The sequence below is a fragment of the Equus przewalskii genome, chromosome 28 (genome assembly GCF_037783145.1).
Source record: "Equus przewalskii isolate Varuska chromosome 28, EquPr2, whole genome shotgun sequence".
In the NCBI taxonomy this organism is placed as follows: Eukaryota; Metazoa; Chordata; class Mammalia; order Perissodactyla; family Equidae; genus Equus; species Equus przewalskii.
This window is the reverse complement of record NC_091858.1, coordinates 11,018,765-11,035,770: the sequence shown is the minus strand read 5'-3', so window position 1 is coordinate 11,035,770 and position 17,006 is coordinate 11,018,765. Positions and strand designations below refer to the sequence as shown.

Sequence of the window (17,006 nt, the reverse complement as noted above, 5' to 3'; positions counted from 1 at the left end):
TTACACAAACCTGAGGAGTAGTGATAGGAGCTGGCTCTGCATCGTCAGATCCTTCAAAGAACAGAAACAGCAACTTATCTAGTGTCACGTGCTATCAGCCTATCTCGGCAGCATGTACGCGCTAAAATTTGTTTCCTGTTCCTAAGAATACAGTACAATATTTGAGATAGCAGCACTGAATATATTTAAAAAATAAGTGCGCAGGAGATTAAAACGAGCATTGCTTGGATGAATGGTTCTTTTTACAAATTTATTTCACCTGTATTACAAATATTTATTCACACGTTCAATTATTGGAATAAATGAACATACGGCCTTAAATTTTTGTGTGACCAGAATGTGAAATAAATATTTTTGGATTGCCGCCATGATTTGTTTTCTACATGGTGTGACATATCAAATAAGAGATGCAGAATTGCAAAAATAGACTTTTTAAGTACACCTAGTATACTTGCTTGCTTTGAGTTAGAGTCAGAAGAATATGTCTGTGATCTTTTAGAGGCCTTTAAAACACTTACAGCCTGTAAAAAGAAGTGTTTGTAATGTGCGTGGCTTTGCTCTGAGGGTTTTTGAGTTTCTATTTTAAAGCCTGCTCTTTTTTGCACTTTACTGTCAGTCTCTGTTGATAACATTTCTAAGGATATGGATACATTCATATTAATGTCAAGCAAGTTTGAAATAGATTTCGGCAAAGACTGCCTAAACCTTGCACTATGATTAAATTGTTTCAGGGTGTGGAACTGCTGCCTCTCCAGAAACACGTTGAAAGCAAAATTATGAACTGTGGTAGACCAAATATGACTCAGTCATGCCAGGGCTGCTCAGAACACCTACTGCATTTGAAGCACTAAATTAGCATTGCATTTGCCTTCCACCAATTTCTAATTAACAGACCATTTACACTTAGACAAGAATTGAAAGACAAGTAAAAATTTTTTGCAGTTTTAAAATACAAGTACTCAGTTCAAAAAATTGCCCCCAAGTTTAGGAACGAGCCCTGGCCTTGTAAAGTTATACCTGAGTATTAGAAAGTATTTGGTGGAGTAGTGAGATATTTTTTCAATCAAATAAATGGGATTATTTCATGTAAGTAAACCATATATCTGAGAAACATACATACTTTTATAATGTATTCCTTTAGCCTATAATTATTATTTTATAATGTCATGAAATAAAATTTACTCTATTGAAAATTTTCTCATTATGGATGGATAAGAAAGAAGACAGAAACCATGCGTGCTTAATATTAGTTTCCATTTTTGTCAAGTATCTGTGAAGCATCCAAGGCTGTTCCATTAGTGTGGTTATGTGGGAAGACAAAGAAGAATTTGCTGTTGCCACGTCTCCAGGATTCTTGAATTTGGGCTTCACTAGGAGTGGGTGAGGACCTTTGTATGGTACTTCTCCAGAAGGTACCACTGACCGCAGAAACGCCCATGGGCAAGGGTACAGCTGTGTGGCTGTGTTGGTGGTGCACAGATTTGTTTCTCCATTTACGTTGTGGAGAATTTTGAATTAGCTCCTTAAAACAGCTGTTCTCTGAAAAGCTGGATATCCTCATGTCATAGATGGTTTCCCCTGAAGGACACAGGAGGGTCGTTATTACAAGTGGACTTCTAGGGATCAAAGTCAGAGGAATTGGGAGCTTCTGCACTTCTTGAAACTGTGTGCAACAGAGAGAAACTCAGGTAGTCATTAGAGGTATACTCGAACCCCAAACATCAAGCAATGTTTATACATGAGGGTCAACTTGAGGAGTATTTTAGCTAACAAAGACCTTACATAGGAAGGGCTCTGTCTCATTACGTAACAGATCATCTCTGAAGGACAAAGAATGTACCAGTCTTTGCACACGAACCCCCAAGGAAAGGATAGATGTTGACCTGACAGATGAGTGATGGTTTTCATCCCACAAAAGAACTAGTAGGATGGAGCCCCAAAGTCATGGTTATGAGGTTGAACCACATGAGGATTTCAATGTCATTCCATTCACAGAATTTAACTGGAGGATATAATCTTAAGAGCTACATTTATAAATTATAACACAAGTATTCCCAAGAATCTCCTTTATGACTGCAAACTTAACCAAGACTTTAAGAGTACTTAAGGAAGTTTGAGTCTTTTATTCAATGCCAGAAAGACCAGATGAAAAAGGCAGAAAAACAAAGAGAAACCAAGCCTCCTTTTATTTTCCTCTGTGTGTGTGTATTTGTGTATATATGTACACATGTATTTTTTTTGGCTTAATCGTTTGAAATTTAGCTTAGTCGTTGAAATTTAGTAGACATGATGGCATTTCTCCCGTGAATACTTCAGCAGATACCACGTAAGAACAAGGACATTCGTCTGCATAACCACAATGCAGTTATCATACCTGAGACATTTAATTTTGATACAATACCTTTATTCAGATTTCCCCAATATCCCAATAGTGTCCTTTATAACTCTTTTTTGTTTTTTTTAAAGATTGGTACCTGAGCTAACAACTGTTGCAAATCTCTTTTGCTTTTTTGCTTTTTCTCCCCAAATCCCCCCAGTACATACTTGTATATTTTTTTCAGTTGTGGCTCCTTCTAGTTGTGGCATGTGAGACACCACCTAAACGTGGCCTGATGAATGGTGCCATGTCTGCACCCATGATCCGAACTGGTGAAACCCTGGGCCACCGAAGTGGAGCACACGAACTTAACCACTCGGCCATGGGGCCAGCTCCTATAACTTTTTTTCCCCTGACATAGATCCAATCAATAGCTACACATTGCATTTATTTCTCATGTCTCTCTAATCTCCTTTAATCTAGGTCAGTTTCACAGTCTTCTTTTGTCATTCATGACATTGACATTTTTGAAGCCTAAACTAGTTGTTTTGTAGAATATCCCCCAATTTGAATTTGTCTGTTTTCTCACATTTGAAATCAAGATTCTTAATAAAGAAATAAGAAATAAATAAATGAAGCCAAGAGGGTAAGGAGAGGGAGAGGTGAAAGAAAGCGCGTGCGCACGAGAGAGAGCAAAGGGAAGAGAGAAAAGAAAGGGAAAAGAGAGGTAAGCGGATTTCATGAAAAATTGTTCATTCAAACTAAACAAAACAAAATCTGGTAGATTTGTATTCAGACTGTATTGACTATCAAATGGGTGGACTGGTGGGGGGCAAACATGGTGTTACCTGCGAGTGCAGGATATCTGAAGTGTTAGGTTTAGAACATTTTTCTTAGAGGCAAGGGAATGAACCTTGAGAGTTTTGATCGCATGCCAAGTGAAAGGTAAAATTCAGTGAAAACAAACAAAATTTCAAGCTAGTTCTTTTAGTCTGTGTGGAAAATAATGTGGTAATGTCTTTTCCTTAATACATGTAAACCAGTTTCCTGGGTGCCATTTAGCTCCAGCAAATTGTTTTCTTTAAAACCCTTCACCAGGCTTTACAAAATGGAAAATGGTCTTAAAGTGTTAATAGGAATATACAGACACTATTCCAGATAGATGAGAATTTAGGCTGTTTTTATAAACCTCCAAAACAGAGATTCATGAACCACATCTTAAAGAGAAGACTCCTATGAAAAGTGTTCAGGAACTAAACCTTATTTTCAAGCTGTCAGAAAAAAAGAACCAGGCAAAATCATCGGGTAGCCAAAGCTAAGAACAGCTGAAATAAGTTTTCCAACTTGCCACTATGTCACCCCATTAAGTGCCTGCTTCTCCACCTCATCTCCCAGCCTCCAAATAAATAAAAAGCAGGACGTGTGATTGTGGGAGCAATGCTAAGAAACGACAACGTTCAAATGGTTTTTGCTATAATATATTGGAGCCTTCATATGTTCATTCCTGACATTTTTTTGATTTACGTGGTAAGGGCAGAGTTCTAGAAAAACTAACATATCCTGAGTAGGAAAGGTATAGCATTTCCTGTTCGTGTTTAACGTGGCTCTGATTGCTGTCCTTGGAGTCGTGATTGCCATACCCAGTGAATAATTGCGCACTGGCTCAGGCAGCACCGTCCCATTTGCTTGGATGTGTTTTCTGGGGCTTCCTGGGAATTCCTGAACTGGAGCAGAGATAGACTTTGTAGTTGCCTTTTCTAAGACTCAGTGGAAACTGAGTTGTTGGGATCTCAGGTTCTGTGATGTTGATTCTTAAGTGAAATTTATGTGCAGAGGAAAATCCATTCATTATGCTTTTATTTTTCTTTAAAATTGTTTTATTATGAAAAAACCAGGCGTACTATCTAGAATTGTATAACAAACTACCACGTGTACCTGTGGCCCTACTTATACAATAATCAACTTCTTAGTAAATTTGTTTCATCTTTATGCCTATCCATTCCCTACCACTACCATTTTATTTTGAAGCAGCTCCCAAGTGTTACAACATTTTATCCATAAATATTTTGGAAGAGAATGGAAACTCTTTTAAGCAGTCTTGCTTAAAATAAGAATAGGTGTTTAATGTAAAGTATTCTACAAGTTAATGCACAGTTTAGTTTCTCCCAGTCTCTGTTGAGAAGATTTAGAAGAGCTAAATCCAGTCAAATGGATAATTTGACGTGAGTGGAGTGGTCATCTGGAGTGCTCATTCATTGTTACGATTTATGAGTTCTCTTTGCACTTTGGGCCACCTGTGATGATAAGATAGTCTAACTCTGACTTTCCAGAACATTATAACCATGGACAAGTCAGTCACATGTCTCTGAAATTAAACTTCCCCATTTAAAAAATGGGTGTGATGCCTGCTCTGCCTCTTCGCAGAATTATGACGAAGATAAATTGTGATCATGCTTTAGAAATGATGGCCCAGTTACGTATTCTCCTTTAGCATAGGTTTTTGGTTCTTTGATAGGACCAATGTTCAGGATTTTTAATGGTATCAGAAAATGAAAAGATTGAAGAAGTAACTAGCTGGAATTTTTTTGAACAATAATTTTATAGTCTAAGTTCTCTTTTTTTCCGCTGAGTGTATTTTATTTGGGCATTTTATTCTTCTCCAAGTTGAGATACATTTTGGGTGACCCCTCTTTTTTTTTTCTCTCTCTCTCAGATAGTAAAGCCTTTGGGAATGGTGTCTTGATCAGGCTCACCCCAAATTAATATGTTTCTCTTTGAAAGACTACTGGGTGACCAGAACATCTTTTTTCCTTCTCTTGTCTTTTCTAGCCTTGCCTCCCCGATTGAAAGAGATGAAAAGCCAGGAGTCTGTGGCAGGCTCTAAACTAGTGCTTCGGTGTGAGACCAGCTCCGAGTACTCTTCTCTCCGATTCAAGTGGTTCAAGAATGGGAATGAGTTAAACCGAAAGAACAAACCACAAAACATCAAGATACAAAAAAAGCCAGGGTAAGTATAATGCCTATAACAGCAGAGGCAGTGTCTAGCAATAGAATGATATAAAATATAAAAGTTACTTACAGCAGAATAAATACATTTACTCTCAAAAAACGTGATTTACCATAAATGAAATGATTTTTCATTATATCATGACCAGAAATTGTGTCATTATATAGGAAAGAATTTGAAGTTTTTGATTCTTAGAACTTCTAGACCGGGAAAGAAAGGGATGGATGTGCAAAGAACCGTAGGGTGTGGGGGGAGATAGAGGAGATGAAGGAAGATGGTATTAGTGATAGTGGTTGTAATAGTAATAAGTTAGATCCTAGGATTCAATTTCTTCAAAATAAGACAAATGCTGAGTACCAGATCCTTACACAATCAAAATCCGGACTTCATTATAAAGCTTAAAGCATACGTAGATTTATGGAAAGAGTTAGAATGTATTAATCTCTTACTTGAAGGTAGTTGAATTTGAACTGTTTTCAAATAAGTAGTTAATACATAAAAATTATACCTAATAAGGGTTTTCAACTGACAATTCTATTAAACTATATCCCAACTCTGAAATGATGCTCCTTTGTTATCCCTACCCTCTTCATTGAAGAAATTTTTCTTCTAACACTGATGGCATTTTTAAATGAGGGAAGAGATAAATATTTTGGACTTTTGCTTGTAAACATTCCTTTAATCAATGTGATATATATAATAGTGGTTCCAAGCTCAAAGCTTACATTTTGTTTACTCACACTTCAGAGGATTCCAGTGGAATCCCAGGTATATGGAAGAAACAATGAAAGAATCTCCTCTTGTACTTTGATTTTATAGGACGTCTGCCAAAAAGCTGTCACACACTCATGAGCAAGAGAAAGCAAAGTGATTATAATGGAAATTTAATTTAATCTTACCAAAGTGTTTAATTGCTATGATAACTATAATTAGGGATTTTTTTCCTTGTTTCCATGGTTTTACTATCTACCCTGCTTATTCTTGTTACTGATTGTGTCAGCAAGATCTCTTAATTTGGAAGTATAAGACAGCGTGAGGGGAAGAGTGGGTCTCACTTTCTGCAGCAGGTGGTACTTCAAAGATACAAAAAATAATATTGTAAAGTGACTTGGTGTTTTTATACATAATCTTGTTTGTTTATTTTTTGCAACAATCCCATAGGTAGGAAAGACAGATGGAGTGTACATGGTGATTATCTAATTTCGCAGATTAACAGATTAAGGGTCAAAACAATGTTATACTTTGCCTGAATCACACAACTAGTAAGAAACTAAGCTGGAACACAAATCTATTTCTTGTTCCTTAATACCTCATTCCTTCTTTAAAAACGGGTAGCATAAGGGCCAGCCCTGTGGCATAGTGGTTAAGTTCAGTGTGCTCCACTTCAGCAACCTGGATTCGTGGGTTTGGATCCCGGGTGCGGTCCTATACCACTTGTCAGCCATGCAGTGGTGGTGACCCACATACAAAATAGAGAAAGATTAGCAACAGATATCAGCTCAGGGCAAATCTTCCTAAGCAAAAACAAAAAAAAGGATAGCGTATATGTTTAATAATGTGTGTGTGTGGGTAGGGAAGGAGATAGAGTGAATTAAAAAAGTGATACGATTCTTATAGAGAAGTTTAACAAGAAAAAATAGTTTTAGATATTGGATTGAATAGGTTTTGGTGTTGGTTTTGTGTTTCATCAATTAGACAAGTTAGTAAGAAACTCTGTTATCTGCACATGCAAGGTAATGTCTTGTTTATTTCTATGTCGCTGTCAAATGATATCAATAATGTTTAAGTGCCCACGAGAGACTTTCTGCTGGGAATGTGGAGAAATGGAAGAGGCATGGGATGTTATCTCAAACCCAGGGGGTCATAAGTATAGAGATTATCTGGTTCAGCCTTATATAAAACATAGGAATTCCTGCAATCATGTGCTTGAAACACTCTTTGGGCTGGGGAGCTTCAGGACTTTTAAACAGCCCATCTTTTTGCAAATAGTGGTCTTTTAGAAAACTGCTATTTATATTGAGGTCAATTCTACTTTATTGTAGGTCAAGATTTAATTAAGGAGATATCCCTAATGTATGATGCAGCATGTCATACATACAGTGAAACTAAGTGCTAAATTGTAGGTTACTGATGCTAAGTGCCATGGAAATTGAGAAGATGGTGAGACCCTGAGAGCCTCAGGAGTCACTGGGAGGAGGATTTGACTCTGCTGAGGGGAGAGAATCACTCTGGCTGGGTGGGTGAGGTGGGATGGGCAGTTATACGGAAGGAGCAGAAATCACAGTCAGTAGCAGGTTCTGTTTGTAGGGCCGTAAAAAGGCCAGTGGGGAGTGGATGGGAAATTTTGCCCTTGGTTGGACAAGCGGCTGTGTAGCAAGCCCTGTGCTAGATGCTGGGTTCACAGAGATGAATAAGACATGCTCCCTAGTCTCAAGAGGCTTGGTCGAGGGGGGAGAGAGATGTAAACAGTACAATCCTCAGTTTTAAATTCTACGATCTTGATGATCATGGGGTGCTGTGGAAAGAAGCTAACACAGATGGAAGAAGGGACCCAGTCAGGGACAAAGGAGGCTTTCTAGAAAGAACTGGAGGAGGAAGGGAGGGAGGAGAGGTTTGTGTAGGCTGAAGGAACAGAACAAAGCATCTGCAGACTGCAAGTATTTAGTCTGAGGAAGCCTGGAGAGAAGCAAATGAAGTTGGGTACATAAGGTGGAAAAAAAGGAACCAAAAAAAGTGAGCAGCCTCAAATGAACATGGTTTTGAAAGAGTCCCTGCCTCTTTAAAGAGGTAATTTGTTACATGGCTTGGATGACATATAAAAGTATTATTAGTATTCAGAAAAGCATTTTTATATTGGCTTATAGGTCCAGACAGCTAAGAGCACTGTCCACATATTAATAAAGTCCCATTATACCGGAAAAGCCAATATTCAGAAATTACTTCTTTTAAACAATAGCCTTGCTGGAAAGAGTTCATTGGGGAAAAAAAAGACATTTTATTCAAGATATGTGACTGTAAATTCATCTTGCAAAACATTGAACATATTTGATCTTCTGAAAATAAGGACACTTTGTGTAAAGTGGGCACTTACTTGGTAAGTGATCAGCATATCAAAGGTCACAATTTGATATTTGGTCATTTCTGAATTGTATCTTTTAAAAAAAATAGTGTCGTCAACCTTTTTTAAGGTTAAAGGATCAAAATGCATCTAAATTTAATTAACATTTGCAAGGTGCTCTATTATTTCAACTTATCCTATAAATAGGAGAATGAACACTATTATTAGTATTCCTATTTAAAAAAATTAATATCCTGGGAATGAAGGAAGTTAAGTTTCTTCCTGTAAAGCTAATGTTACTGAATAGTAATACTTGGAATTGAAATAGATCTGACACCTTGTATACAGTCAAGTCCCAACAATGGCTTGGAATATGGTTAAGCTTAGGGTAAAATCTTTAATAAAAAAATTCTTATTTTTCAGTTTCATCTACTCATTCATAACTTTTAATTACGGAGATATTCTAAATGTTAATGATTTGCAGTGGTTACTTGACGTAAACTTTATCTTACTATATTTGATCGTAGCCAAAAGACCGAGAAGCGGTAAACTTGATCTTAGACTGTGATCCCCAAGCAGAGGTGAATTTTAGTGTTAGGTTTAGAATTTCCCTGGGATTGTCTTTATTTAAAGTAAAACATTGACTCCGTTCCATTCTTTAGTCTAGGTTTCTTTTTCCCATTTTATAATATCTATTGTTCATAGCAGCCAGAATTCCCCTTTAATCCCTTAATGTTATGAAAAGATTTCACACCAATATGGTATTTCTATTATTTTATAAAGTCTTGTCCCCTCTCTCCCCCTGCTCCCACTAAGGAACTACATTACTCCATGTTCTTCCTATGATTTTGAATTTGCACTTGAGCCTCTGTTTGTTTTATTTGGCTAAGCAGTGTGTGGGACCAATTAAAAGAAATGGAAACTGCCCTGGTGCTGTGTGTCTGCTTATGCTTTGTTCTTGTTTCCTTTGCTTGGCGGATGATTCTGATCAAGAAAACTGGTTCAAGAGCTTGGTGTGTGACAGATTGGTATTTGGGGCTGTCACATTGGCCTCATTTAAATATCTCTTCTACTGGCCTGACTAAAGGCTCACTTCCTATTTTTTGTGTGTGGCACATACTTTTGGATGCCCTTAATTTTGTCTCAGCTCTTCATTTCTGCTCTTACATATTTTACTTTTGTTTAAAATGGACTCTAATTGGTTTGGTCAAAGTCAAAAAAAATTTGAAGAATTATTTCTCCTATTATCATTTGTTGCAGAGTGTTTTTTTTTTTGCTCTATAATATAAAAAGTTTATACACATTCCCTTCTCTTATTAGCTGAGCAGCTCTGGCAGGTCGTTTTAACTTTATAAGTAAGAAAATCTTGGATTCCTTAGATATAACATGGGACTGCCCAGTGCCTATTTCATATGGTTTATGCGAGGCATTTCATGCAGTTTCTGGTTTTGTAGAATGTAATCATTGCCTATGAGGTGCCTCTCCTCCTGCTTTGCCCTTCTCAGTGTTAGCAGTTTGACAGTACCTGAAGCCGTGTTGAACACACACACACACACACACACGGAGTTCCTATGTGATTCCTTAGAGATCAGAGGAATGGAATATATAAACTGAGGAGATCTCCTCTATATACATTTAAGTTGCCTTGGTCTGTAAACTATGGTGGAAGAATCCAGCTAAGTAAGAAAAACGAGATAGTAGCTATTGGAACCTGAAATCCATTTTGTCAGCACATGTTGAAAGAACAGTTTGCTTTTTGATATAAAAAATGAAAAAGAAATTTAGAACTTTCATTTATAAATCAGTTTGTATTAATTTATTTTTACATTGTATTATTTTTTTCTTATTCCAAAAGTTATGCATGCTTATTGTAAAAATTAAATATTGCAGGAATGTAGAATGTAATTATAATCATAGCTAACACTTATTGGGAGTTTGCTGTATTTCAAGCATTGTTTTAAACACTTTACATGAATTAACTCTTTTAATAATTTTAGAAAATGAAAATCTACCAAACAAAACGTCAGTCTCTCCCAGATTCCCAAGATAACTTATTGATTAAAGATCTGAAAGTTAATTTTATGACTGGAAAGGATTCAGTAGTTTTTCCAAGTTAACTTCCTTCCTATGGACAGTGTGTGGTAGCCTATTGAAGAGAGTAAAGTGAGACTATTGTATCCATACTTATCAAAGCCCCAAATTGTTGCAATACATTTATGTGCCACCTAACGACATTTCCGTCAATGATGCACCGCATATACGATAGTTGTCCCATAATATTGGTACCATATAGCCTAGGTGTGTAGTAGGCTATATCTTCTAGGTTCGTGTAAGTATGCTCTATGAAATTTGCACGATGATGAAAGTGCCTAATGATGCATTTCTCAGAACGTATCCCCATCGTTAACTGACACATGACTGTACATAATTTTCAAGAATGGGTTGTCCATTTCTATATTCTACTTCCCATTCCTACTCTAGGACCCAAAGATTGAGGAATCTCATAGTTAAAACTATCGTTAGAGTTCAAAGGGGCCCTAATGTGCGTCTAGATAAGTGGTTTCCCTATTGTGTCCCTGGAGAATCTTAAGTTTCCATTGAATTGCAGAAAGGGTTGCCAACCACTTTGACTTAAATACTTTCTCTCTTTATGATGTTTTTAAATATGACGCTCTGATTTAAGCTTACATTTTAAAACTGGATTTTTTTTTTTTTGCTAAAATAGTTGAAACCACTGATCTAATTTAATCTTTCTTTGCGTAGAGATATTCTTGTTAAGAGTATGCTTGACAGGTGGTTCTCCAGACTTGAATCTTTCCAAGGAGAAACCCTAACTCTTTGACAAGAGGCCCTATCCAATTCTGAATGCTCAGAAAGTTCTTCCTTAGAATATTATTCAAAATGTGCCTTCTTTTTCCTGTAAGATGTAATTTTACCTTCGAAAGCCTCCCCAAATAATTTCCTTTTCCAGATGACAACCACGAAATGTATTTAAATAGCTAGCCATATCTTGTTCATAGCTGCCTGCCAGTGGGACCTTTGTTCCTTTGACAGAATCTTCTCTAGTGATAAGATTTCTAGGCCCTATTCAATTCTGATCATCCTCTTCTAAAGTCCTCTACTTATTGATGTTTTTCATCAAATGCCACTTCAAAGCATAATTCAATATTCTACATGTGATCTAGCCTGTGAACAGTATATTGAGATTTTTATCCAATTTAATTTATGCTCTGTTTTAATATTAATTTTGCCACAAGTGCGTTTCTTTTTTTTCTTTTTTAAATAGTTGTTTAAAATGGAATGATGTTAAATGCATGGCTAATTGAAATCCTTTTTTCCTTATATATTGTTGTCAATGCACATCTCTCCCAGCCTGTATTTCTGCTACTGATTTTTGAAGCTGAATGTATTTGTTATGCTTATCTTGATGAAATTGAATCTTGGTCTTGGCCCATTGATGTTCAGTACCGGAATTCCCAAGGGCATTCTCCTCAGAAAGGATTCCTTAGTCACATGTTCTGCCTGCCTTAGAAATTCCCAATACATATTTCTATCAAAACAACTGAGAAGTACTGTTTTAGAGAAAGCTATTTAATTTTGTTTAATGCAACGTTTATTTGAGCACAGAAAATTTTTTTTTTTTTGTTCTCTCTCTTTTTGAAGCATAACATTTATTAACATTTCTTGGGATAGTATTCCAGGAAACACTGCCCAAGTCTGTTAAGAGAATTTTGATTTAAGAACTAGCTGTTTGGGGCGGCCTGGTGGTGCAGCGGTTAAGTTAACACGTTCCACTTCAGCGGCCCTGGGTTCGCTGGTTTGGATCCTGGGTGGAGACATGGCACCACTTGGCAAGCCACACTGTGGTAGGCGTCCCACATATAAAGTGGAGGAAGGTGGGCCCAGATGTTAGCTCAGGGCCAGTCTTCCTCAGCTAAAAGAGGAGGATTGTCAGCAGGTGTTAGCTCAGGGCTAATCTTCCTCAAAAAAAAAAAAGAAGAAAGAAAGAAAGAACTAACCCTTTAACATTATGTTAACTGTAACTTTGATTACCTTGTTTCTTATAGTTTGATCCAGTTCAATAGTTAAAATATTAATGGCACAGGGTCAAGAAAGAACTCCTTGTATATCAAGGAGTGTTCCTAGATTTATATAAATAGGAAAGAAGTGGTGTTCCTAGAATTATAATAATGTTGAGGTGTTGTACATTCTTGGGCTGTTGTTGTAATAATCTTATCTCAGAATTTTCAGGCTTAGCAAGAAAAGTTACTATTTTCTTATTTTAGGAATTCACTTTTTCTTCTGTGTTGAAAACCAGAATATTATTCCCCATCCTGACATTCTTCATAGTTGAGCTATCCATGTCATACCTGGTTCCATGGTTCCATGGTCATACTTGAAAATACATTCAGCTAATTGTGCTATTTTGGGCTGGACAAGCTTACTGTAGTAGTTATCCCATTGTTTCTCACTGTACTTCATAGGTGTCTGTCATGAAGGAAACGTTATGTCTGGAGAAAATGTATAAATAGCTCATAATTCTTAAAAAATGCTAGATTTGAATACTCTAAAACCAGGCTTAAAAGTTAACAGAAATTGACAGGGGATAATCTCTACTTGCCAAGATGCTTGCCATCAAAATTATCTATTTTGGTTTATAGAGATATACTTCAGGGAAAGTTTTCTATGAATAACCTCTCTGATTAATATATGAATATCCCTATATAAATAGCCCTTGGTGGTCCATTGATAAACAAGGCTGTTGTTGTATTAGGTGCACTTTTCATCAACTTTGTTCTGTAGACCATTATTTTCAGGAAATATTAACAGATATGCCATATGAATGACAGGAACTCCATGGTCAATAGGTTTGAGAGAAACTAAATAATATATTCTCCTCTTGGAAGGTACATTGGCATATTAAAGACTTTGAGAAATCCTATAGGATTAAAAAAAATAAAGCCTGTTTTTGTTTAACCTAATGTCTTCTAAACTTTTTTGAGCATAGCACCCTTTGTTATGTTTTGTTTTGAGTCACAACTAATGTATTTCATTTTTCAATCCACTTGTTGGTTTGACTGTTGCTGCCCTTGGTCTGGACCACCTCCAGCTGTCTCTGCCCTCTTCATACTGCATCCTCCTTTCCTGCAGCCAACATTAGAAGCATTAGGTCCTGCAGAGAGCTTAGGTGGGAACATCCAAATATTTTCTTCATTTATTCACTCATTCACCCAATAATGATTGAGGATGCACCCAGGGGAAAGCAGTGATGTATATTCTTTGAGGATACCAACAAGTTTAAATTATGGACTGCCCCTCCAAAGTGTATGTCCAAGCTTGAGAGATAAAACATGCTGTAAGAACTGTGAGGATCATGGGAGAGGGACTCAACGCTATCATAATTTAGACAAAGGAGAGAGCAGCTCCAGCTACATGATCATGAAAAGCTTGATGAAGGAATTGGCGCTTGAGATGATCCTTAAAGGTCAGCTCATATGTTGATGGGTAGAAATATGGGTCCCTCATTCTAGGAGGGACTAAAAGCACCAAGGTCGAAGGCCATACAGCTTACATGTGGAGCTGGGTGGGTGGTCCAATTCGATAGACTGGAGGAGAACAGTAGAAATTAAATTTGGAACAGTCAGTCTAACTTGATGAGTAATATTATATGACAAGAAGACTGGAAAATTCACTAAGAAAACTAGAAAAGTGTAATTTATGGGAGGTTTGCATAGAATTCTGAGTACTGCCTTTGCTTCCTGCCTCCTTTTCTCTCTGTTGTCCTCCTCCAAGAGCCAGGCAGTCAGGACCAGGCTATGGCATAAAAGGATGCTTTAAAAAGGCTTTAGTAAATGCTGAGCCAATCCCAGTAGTTCTGGGTTGTTAAATACTGCTTAGGTTATAGGCTATGTGCCGGAGTAAAGCATAGACAGATGCAAATCACAATGCTGCCCATGCTCAGAAACAGTGTCAGATACTGGTGTACTATGCGGAGTTTTTATAAAAGTGTGTGCTATTGTTGCATGAATATTTGTTTCAATATTAAGAACCATTTGTGTGGTACTATGCTCCTAGCAATGAGAATCTTCTTAAAGAAAGCCAAATTCCCTTTCTTTGAGAAGTGTTAAATCCTCTTCTTCAAAATTAACATAATTCCTGGTGTTAGTCCACTGAGAAAAGAAGTGAAGAGCATTCTAATCTATTCTAGCCTTCATTAAGTGTCTGTCCTTACCAGATTTGTAAGAAATGATTTTACACTTTTTGATCTTCCTAAACCCTAGTGACTGGTGACATTTTGATCTAGAGAGGAAAGAAAATTTACTAATTGGCTTCAAAAAAAATATGAGGCATAGTGTGGTTAGTGGTGATGGTAGAGGAATGAAAAGAAAAGTTAGAGAAGAATTCCTTTAAATTTCTGATCTGGGTGATAAAATTAAGACTATGTCCATGGTGTAACTTAAATGTGATGTATCTCACTTCTATTCTTGGTAAAATCATACATCTGTGTACCAGTAACTTATGTTTTAACATGGTTTGTATGAGTAGGGAGGGGGAGTTTGAGAACTCTGAAACTACAGAGAAATATATTTTAATGATCATTGTATTTCTGTGAAACATACTTACACTACTTTGGTCCTGATCTTATAGGAAGTCAGAACTTCGCATTAACAAAGCATCAGTGACTGATTCTGGAGAATACATGTGCAAAGTGATCAGCAAATTGGGAAATGACAGTGCCTCTGCCAATATCACCATTGTGGATTCCAATGGTAAGAGATACCAACTGCATTCTATTCCTCAATCTGTCAGCAGAGGAATCAAGATGTGTGGTAAGACTTGAATAAATCCGTGTGTTAAATCTCATTGTGAACAAATAAAAAACATGGAAGGAAAACCACAAATTTCAAGTATCTCGTATGTCCTCCATAGAGCTTTTCACTCTGTGAGGTGGTATAGACCTGAAATAGATTTTTTTTTTTAAGGATTTGAATAAGGTCGTGAATGGCAGAGACAGGATGGGTTGCTAAAAGGAAGAAGTTATACCTCCCTTTAAGTTAGCCAGGGAAGGGCAGTCAAATCTTTGGCTCTGTCAGAAACAGAATATGTGTATATGTATATACGTGTATTTATATACAAAATACGTGTATATATACAGAATATATGTATATCGTATATATTTACACATGTATGTATATCATGTAGGAGTATATGTATGTTGCGTGTGTATGTGTATGTGTGTAAACAGAATACAATTCTGACAGTCCTAGAAATTTTTATGTTCTTATATGTGTTATTAATACATCTGGCTCTAGGTTGTAGGAAGTTAGGCTGATCACTTTTTTTAGGCCTATTCTGAAATTAGGAGAGTCTTAGAGACAAAGCGTTTCCTGCTATGCAAAGGCTTCAGCTTCTGTTTTCCCTGAGAACAGCACCAGAGGGTATTTGTTAAACAAATGAATGACTTGGAGGCAGAAGGTGCCACCTGCCCTCTGACAGCTTCTCTGAGGTTTTCTGAGGAAAGTAAAGGAACCACAGCTGGCGGCTCTCTGTTCATGATATCCCAGTACTCCACAGCTTGATGGAGCCATCTATAGAAGCTGCTGATGAGCTAGCTGTGAGTGTTTGAATGTCTTGAAATAGTAAAATGTGACTTCAAAACCTTTGGTGCTCCTTTTCCCTTTTGAATTGCAGCACTTAACTGCTGACTTCACAAGCCCTGTCGTCTGTTCTAAAACCAAGTCAGGTGGCACTGCTTCCAGGTAGATGAGAAAGAGTGTCTACTGCAAAGGCCTGATCTCTTAAAGTGATAAAGTAAAAAAGCTAAGCCAGCAAGAGAAGAGGAAAAGTAACTGGAAGGGTTAACTCCATAGGAGACTGACGTAGTTTGTGTCAGTTGACTTAATGGGATAGGGAGAAGGAAGTGAGATAAAAATATGAAACAGGGTTGGGAAAATACAGGTTAATTCCTAGTCTTCTCTGGCCTTCCTGATGACCTGCTCTATTGCATTGTAAATCAACATTCATCACTTTCTTTTTAAATCCTCCCTCCACAGAGAGGAAGGGACAAAGGTGAGCCGCAGTTTGCATTACTATTTTTAGGAGCTGTGTTTGTCATTTAAAATGTAAAAGCTATTGAAAATTTATATGAATAAATGTAATAGCACTTTACTTTTAAATCAGCACAGGTTAAGCAGTAGTATTTTGCTAGTGTTATTTTACCCCACATGGAATTTTATAGGATGATACTTGAAACACACATTTAAAAATTAATTTCAGTGGCTTATTCTTTTCTTTCTATTGTACCATGTTAGCTTGTTCTCGGTTTGTCGCTGGCTTGGTTCACTGGGTCTCCCCGTGGTAAATGCTTTTGAATTATGATTTTGACACTTGGATTAGATTTGTGTAGCTATGCATACTGTAAAGTCCCAGGAAAATAAAGTCAGAGTAAGTTTCATGGTCTCACTGAGTGCTTACAGTAGTATTGTATTGATTATTCCACGTTTTCAGATTTACGAGATTAAGTAGTAAATTATTTACCACTATATTATTCCTGGCAAAAATCCATAGGGTTCCTTTTTTTATTAATTTTAGAGTGCCGAAAGTTTGATAATATGGCTTTTCAC

General features: G+C 36.9%; 1 protein-coding gene across 7 annotated transcripts in view; it reads left to right on the top strand.

The window, feature by feature from the left end:
• LOC103559433 (pro-neuregulin-1, membrane-bound isoform) overlaps positions 1-17,006 on the top strand; it is a 218,975-nt gene that overhangs the window by 40,403 nt on the left and 161,566 nt on the right. For all 7 annotated transcript variants that reach the window (XM_070599076.1, XM_070599075.1, XM_070599071.1 and 4 more), the window contains exons 2-3: positions 5,147-5,324; positions 15,031-15,152. In XM_070599076.1, the coding sequence (XP_070455177.1) occupies positions 5,147-5,324; positions 15,031-15,152 (300 nt within the window). The remainder of the gene's footprint in view (positions 1-5,146; positions 5,325-15,030; positions 15,153-17,006) is intronic.